General features: G+C 30.1%; 1 protein-coding gene across 3 annotated transcripts in view; it reads left to right on the top strand.

Moving 5' to 3' along the window:
• The first annotated feature begins 608 nt into the window (after window positions 1-608).
• Window positions 609-7,986, top strand: part of LOC106649362 (neprilysin-1-like) — a 60,521-nt gene continuing 53,143 nt past the window's right edge. For 2 of the 3 annotated variants that reach the window (XM_023460570.1, XM_014366730.2), the window contains exons 1-4: window positions 609-904; window positions 1,284-1,745; window positions 2,439-2,666; window positions 3,616-3,835. In XM_023460570.1, coding sequence (XP_023316338.1) covers window positions 1,710-1,745; window positions 2,439-2,666; window positions 3,616-3,835 — 484 coding nt within the window. In that variant the 5' untranslated portion in view covers window positions 609-904; window positions 1,284-1,709. Of the gene's footprint in view, window positions 905-1,283; window positions 1,746-2,438; window positions 2,667-2,998; window positions 3,470-3,615; window positions 3,836-7,986 lie in introns of those variants that run through there. The other variant, XM_014366739.2, reaches the window with a different exon arrangement.

Raw genomic sequence — 7,986 nt, 5'->3', positions numbered from 1 at the left:
AAAGTGATCGCCAAAACCTTTTTATAAAATAAAATCTATTCATTTCCCATATAAAAATCATTTAAAATTCTTTTAGCACAAGAAGTACTTTTTACAATATTGTTCAACACGCAAAGCTAATGATGTATGAGCCTCTTTTATTGATTAAAGTATTGCAGAAAATAAAAATTAATGTTTCTTAAGTATTTCTTTTTAAATTTATTTTCTTTTAAGTAAGCAAAATCTGGCATCCAATACGATTCATTTTAGAAAAAAAATTGAAAATATTGTTAATTATTTTTCTTCAATTTTGACAAAAGAGGAGACCAGTCCGAAGGTTGAGAAAATATTAAAAACAATTGATATACGAAGCATAAAACTCATCAAGCGAGTTAATTTTAATATTATAGAGTACAGTTAGATGCAGTGTTCTAGCTCGAGGCTCTTTTAGAGAGCGCTGAGTCACCAATACATACCAGAGCCATTTGCCACAAACACGAGGCTTGAGCGCTTGCGCAATATCAAACCGGCGATGCTGAACAAGTGGGGGCAATCGCATGCACTCACGTACGATCCTCTCTCCAACACAAGCTGCTTCATCCCCCGATGTGACATGCTCTTTCGCTAGCCAGTAAATATTGGTCAGTGAATTCGTGCACCCTCAGCTGGCTGTTACGACGTGAATTTTTGTTGAGGATTATTATTCGAGCAAACAATATTTTTTTAATAAATTCATACATATATAAACACGGATGAATTTGCCATAAATAAAGTATTGTTCTTTATAAATCACTTTTAAATAATTGGGGCAGAATCAAGCTGCATAAATCAATATTTGCTTCATGTATTAACACCATTAAAAATTTGTTGGCCACTGGAAGAGTTATATATATCATAACGTGCATCACAACGCACTAAAACAACAGTACGATTATTTTAAATCACCAAATTAATTATAAATATTTTTTCTTTCTGTCTTCATTTAAAATTATTATATATTTATTCTATAGCATTAAAGTATAAAGTGTATTTTTTGCGTTCGCATAAATGTGAGTTATTATTGGTTAATTATGATTCTAAAAGAGGATTACTCAGTAATTACAAACGTGGTTCAGAATTTTAAAAATCATTTCATGAACTATAAGTAATCGTTTTAACGGGATGTGATAAATTTTCTAAAACTGTTCCTGAAAATATATTTAGATGATGTCCATGTATCTACATTATAACTGATTCCTGTTTAAATCATCAAATATTTGATGAATTTAATTTGAAATATTAATAAAAAATGTATGGATTTCTAGTGGTAGAGTCATCATGTCGAGTCCAGACAGTAGACGACCGGTAGCTGTGGGCTTTACGATAAAGCCGTGCGTGCGTGGTCAGAATCACTGCGGCGGGTGGGGCGGCAGCAGCAGAAACCTCAAGATCAACTGCAGGAACATCAGCAAGAGCTGCAAGAACAAGACGAGCATGGGGTACAAGATGAGCCGGCAAATGTGACTCCAGTGAGTCACAGCACTGAAACCCAGGCTAGTCGCAAAGCAATTCATGTCTTTGCGACTCGCCGACGGCCCGCGAATGTTCGTCTACCCCTTTCAATTGCCCCCCAACCCCAGCCGCAATACCAACAAACACAACAGCATCAGACTTCTCAACATACGAGTCAAAATCCATCTCCAGCCGGCTCGAGTCATCAATACAATGGGCCCATCACTCCACACCAACACATGCCTCGAGATCAAGGAGCCGGTCAATCATATGATGTGAGTAAATTATGATATTTTATTTTAATATTAAATGTGTTACTTAACATTTGAACCGTTGCTTAATTTATTTTTTTTTACAATTGTCAATTACAAAGTATACTGAAAATTTTCTTTTCATTTTAAGCTTATCCTGCAGTATATTATTTTATTAAAAATAAAAGGATAAAATTTAATTTATGAAATATTTGCATATTTTTTTGTAAATATTTATTTCTACATAAAAGTAAAGAAACACTGTACATACCTCATAAAAATGTTTGATTAGAAACAGTGCAGATTAAAAAAGGAAATATTTGTCTAATAGAACTTTTTAAAATGGCAACTTAAATATAAAGAAAATTTATATGAAAAATTCTTGAATTGTAAAGGAAGATTAAGAAAACGATATAAATGATATTTAACTGGAGACAAACCTTTTGAGACAGTATTTTAATTTTTTGAGCTTGATTAACCAATTGTTTATTAAATAATTTGTATAAGATTTGAGATAAATTAAAGATCAGTTCTCTATAAAACACGATTTTGTTTAATCAATACATTTAACTAGGCCAAAGAATGAACATATAAGAAAATTAAAATATGCTCGATAAAAATTTTCAAGTGTACAGATTGATTTTATTTAAGTAAACTATTCAAACTATAAAAAAAAGTATTAATTATTGTAACTCAATGAATAAATTTATTTTTAAGGATGGACATGGCCTTGAGGAGCCAATGGTACAAGTCGAGCGGCCGCACAATTTCAGTACATGGATATGTTGCGTGCCATGCTATTGGCTACGGCGTAGCAAAGCAGTTCACAAAGCGCTTCTTACTTTTGCAATGCTACTTGTGACGAGTCTTTTAGTTACAAGTCCTGTTCTTTTTCTCATCACGACTTTACCTGAAGGAGATCAGCCACGCGTATGCTCACCGTTGGTTAGTTTCTTATTATACATGATTCATATTTTAAATGCAGTAAAATTACAGTCATTTTCACTAGTATGTAGGCCGTTTGCGTCCTTGAACTTGATGATCGCAAATCACGTTATATTTTTACTTTTATTTAAAGTAAAGTGTTCAGTTACATGTAATGAATCTCATTCTTACGAGAGTTTAATCATAGAATACAATGCAATATCTTCTCAATTACCTCTTTTTAGAAAAATGCACACTAAAAATACTACGTTTTACTTTTACGAAAAGCTAAAAATGATTATCGTGAATGATTATCTTAAATGCAACAACAATTATAATATACTTTTTCACAGGTAGGAATCATTATAAAGAAAAATAATGAAAGTAATTAGCTGCACGCTTTAATAGAACGCAAAACTCAAAACATGCAGGGAGTTTAACAAATTTTACGTGTTAAATTAATTTTGAAAGCTAAATAAATAAAAATGTTAAAGCATATTGTAGCAGTTCAACTGCGATTTTTCTAACGTTTATGAAGTGAAATCTCTTGGCAATTCGTTTTGACTTGATTCTTAGAAGAACAGAGAGAGAGTGCAAAGAAGCCTTATATAGGAAAAATCTTCGGAAGTAATGTACGGTAAACATCAACTTTAACTCGGGTCAGGGTCTTCAGTCCTTCATCATGACCTTCGATAAGTACTACCGCCTAGCTGTGTTAAACTAAATGATTACACCTCATCTGAGGGTTTCGTCGGAATTTTGATAGCTCAATGAATATAAATATTTGTTTACAATAACGCTCACAATAACTATACTTCGCAAAGGTATTCAATTCTGATTCATTTTTGATCAAGTTTTATGGAACTTAAGTAAATCATAAATGTTATTATGATTCTTTGTACTTAAGACTTTTTTCAATTTATCTTTTAGAAAAATTTTTGTATTAAATGAAGTGTTTCTTTTAATTCAGGATGAAGCTTGTATCAGAGAAAGAGATGGTTCGGAAGGTGTATGCAACACTCAAGCATGTCACGAGGCAGCGCGTCGCATGCTTGCAACAATGCAACGTGGTGTTGATCCATGCAAAGACTTTTATCAATTTGCCTGTGGTAATTTTCGAAATCGTCTTGCTTATCAGCCGACTTCCAGCTTTTCTTCTTTGCAAGAACACGTTGATGAGCAGATTGAGAGTAAGTAAATTCTATTTAAAATAATTTTCTTTCGTGTTTACATTTAAAATAATGTAGAGCAGTAATCTCTAAGAAATAATTTTATGTTTCAAAAAAGTGTCATATTTCATACACATCGTTAGCATAGATGCATATATTGATAGCATTTTAGATAAAAAAGGAAAACTTTTCCAAAATTGGTTGACTCTACTGATATACAATATAATATACGACTTGTATAAACATACTTTTTCAGCACTTTTTTCACAACTCGACTTTAGTTGCAGACTTGCAAAACCGTCTATCCGTGTCCACTGCATGATACAAATTTCAAAAACTTGCGGTTTTAAAACTCTCAGATTTAATGACATAATCATTTTTAAAATACAAGTAAATTCCAGTAGACGTTAGCACTAGGAAATCAAAGGCTCATAGTGTTTTTTAACTAACGCTCTTATATTCTTGTCAATTATATCACATATATGAAGTATTGACAATTTTTGCTTAGTTTTTTTATTTATTGGTCGTTTTAAGAAATATCAATATATTTTATATCCGTGAGAAAAAAAATATAGAGCCAGAAAATGAGCACGAAGGCGAGAAAAACATGCTTGGGTTGACGATTACACAGATATTTTGGCAATTGATTCAATAATGCGCGTACACATGAAAAGGCTACTTCGAATTTTATACACAGCGATTATATTCCAGACTCGCATAAAAACGCAAATGCACGGAAGTTTGGCGCCTGGTCGATTCGATTTATACTATCGTCATAGTCACGTAGCAAAAGAGACTGTTCTCATTTTTCCAAGTTTTAAAATAAGTGAATACAGTAGAAAATATTTTTGATTATAATTATTACGAATTTAGTTTGTTAATACTCCGCTATTTTTTATATAAAAAATATTTTTGATGGTTGAAAGCATTCATTAAAATAAAATTTATTCAAAACTATTTAAGGTGTAAAATTATTGTTAGATGTAAAATATTTCCTGATGGGAAAGACGAACTAAAAGTTTTTTACATGATAGTAATTTTTGGATTTGTGATATTCTTTTTTGTTTAATTTAATATTATATTAATTTAGACTTAAAAAAGCTAAATTACGATTTTATTTGAATTACGAAATTGTATATTTAATCTGGTTTTTACAATAAAAAATCATTTAAATGTTGAGAAAAAATAATAAATTTAACTTTTTTGGAAAAAAGTGATTTTTTCAAATATTTAAAATTTTTTAGCTAATTTTAACCTCTGGAACATTTTCATTATTTTGATTATTTTTCATGTATATAACATGAATCTCGTCAATTGATTTTCGAAGAATTGTAATTCAATAGGGCTTAAATAAGGAATTTGAACTAATTAGTCTTAAATCTATTAAATGGTTAACTAACAACTAATATGTTATGATGATGCAAAATGATGCAAAACACAACTATAACTCACTATACTGACACGCTCGATTTAATTCCCGGGCGCCGCTCACGCTACCCCCTCGCGTTAGCAGACGTAATCTCTACGAATTGCATCGTGGCCGGTGACCTCGATATGCTTTCCGTTTCTCTTCAAATCTGTGTGTGCGTGTGTATGCATGCGTGCTTGAAAGGGTATGTGCTTACGTCACCATCGCTACATCGCCCGAGACTGAGAAAAATATTTTTCATATAGTTAACTTATTAAATATGATGCTAACTTATATCAATATCATAAAATTAATGAGTTTAAATCAATTTTAACTTAGAACATATTTTTAGGCATTTTAAAGCTAATAAGCAGCGTTATAAAATAACCAATGCATAATAATTAAATTAAAGTATATTAAAAACACTTCTATTTATTAGAAAAAAATAGAAAGTAACGAAAGTGAAAACTGATTTTGAATAAAGGGGTGAAAGGTTGATTAAAACATATAATGCTATGTATAAACTTTCTATTTAATTAGCTGGTTCGCTTAAGATCATTTTAGCTCAACAACCTCAAATATAGAGAAGCACAATATTTGTTTTGTAGGTCGGGTGAATAATTAAATTTTCAGTTGTTGTTTTAATGAAAATATTTAATTTTATTTTATTTTGAAATGCGATAAGATTGCATATTTTTAATTATTGCTTAGCAATTTTTTTAAAGTTGTCATTTTGTTACGCATCGATGGTGCCTAAGAAAAATTTGAGTCTTCAACGATTGCATCTTCAACGATTTTTAAAATCATAGCTTAATTCATTGGTTTTCCGTAGGAACATGTAAGTACCCGAAAAATTCGAATTGGGTCGGGTCTGATCGATTCTTTCCTCGGATTCGGGTCGGTTTAGGGCCTAGACCCGAATCGCGGGTAAACTCAAATAACTCGATACCGAAACTAAAAGTTATTGCGATGAAGGTTGGAAAAATCAAATTTTAACGACACAAAATGGCAGTCGAAACACGAAAAGATAAAAAAACTTCGGGAATTTTTAATTCGAAAACAAGTTCTTGAGAAAAAAATTTTATACAACAAAAGTGCTTGAAATATTAAGAAAAATCACGTGTGAATTTGTTCAGAATTTTCGGATCGATTTTCGGATTTTTGGATATGACCATCTTGCTCAAATCAAATCATATGAAATCCAAAACTTGTTCTAAAAATTCTTAAAAAATCCACATGTGTTTTTTTGCCAATTCAGTTTTTGTTCTTTAAAATTTCTTTGAATGAATCTTACTTTAGATGACCGAGTTTATTAATTTCGACCACATTAGTTTTTGAAACTTCCTGAATTTTACTGTAAAGAAAACAATTAAGTCGTGTTGAAAAACTCTAATGGTGAGTTAGACTTGTATCCTTGTCATAACGGAATTTTTTAATCAACTCATTTTTCTTCATTAGTTCGCATTTGAAGTTCATTAGTCATTGTAAAAAATTGATAAAGAATTAATAAAGGTAACATCTTTTGCAATATTTTCGAAAAATTTCCATAAAAACTGAACAAAAATCAATGTACACAGACCACTGCATTCAATAAGCAATTAAAATTTTTTTAGTTACAACTGAACTATTAATTCTGATTATTTATTAATATTTAAGTAATATAATTTCAAAATTCATTCATAGAAAGTATGAAAACTTACAATAAATAATAGTCAAAAATTTAATTACTTGAATAAAATAATATCATACATCTAAATGTTACAAATATTGATAATAATACTTCTTTAAGTATACCGAAAAGAAAATACAAAAATCATATAAAAATATTTATGATCTAGTACAACCAAATGGTAGTATAGTTCTGAAAACTCGGGTCAGAGTGGCGCCTCGAAAACTGAAATCACATCTATTCTTTACTCATATATTTCAGTGACGTTGTGTCTATTGATATACTTGCACGTTTACTTTGCATTGAAAAACGATATCTCGAGGCCACTTGTAAAACTTTAAGCTTCAGACTTTAGAGAATTTTATTTAATTTTACTCTATACCAATTCTTCGACCCAATATCTTACAATTCATAAATAATGTTATTCTATATCAAAAACAACTAATAATATTATTATTAAGATTTTAGCCTTAGTTTGACCACAAAGTCATATTTTATGTAAAAAAAATTATATAATGTATCATGAACTGTTAGAACATTGAAACGTTATTTTTAGAGACCCCTTTTTGCATTATTAAATGTTGTACAATTTGGATAAAGTCAAAAATGTAGTATTAAATTTTATAAAGACATTATTTTATTGAGAATTACATAGCGAACTAAGCGAAGTCACTCAATTTCTGTCTCGCGTAAAAAGTATCAAAATATACTTAGAAAAAATAACTAACTAATGGTTTCAATAGGAAATTTCTTCCGCTTTTCGATGATGTGATCAGATTATCCAAAATTTTTAACTTACATTAGAAAAACATAACATAAACTTTAAAACACAAATATTTGAGAAAACGTATTTTTAAGATTTTTTTAGATAATCTAGATCAAAAGCCGCGGAAATTTCATATCAAATTTTTCCAAGAATACATTTTATTTGTAATAGCATATAAATGCATTTATGAACATGTAAAAACCCGAGATATTATGAGGCGTTGTACTATGATGTGGGTCGTATCGAGACGAATTTTTTTGATTTCTTGGAAATGTTGTCTTTTTTAAATATACGTATTATGAATGAGTTCGAGTCATTATTTAGTTACC

The sequence above is a fragment of the Trichogramma pretiosum genome, unplaced genomic scaffold, assembly GCF_000599845.2.
Source record: "Trichogramma pretiosum strain Unisexual culture from Peru unplaced genomic scaffold, Tpre_2.0 scaffold62, whole genome shotgun sequence".
NCBI lineage: Eukaryota > Metazoa > Arthropoda > Insecta > Hymenoptera > Trichogrammatidae > Trichogramma > Trichogramma pretiosum.
Note: the sequence above shows the minus strand (reverse complement) of the source record. Positions and strands in the feature narration are given on the sequence as shown.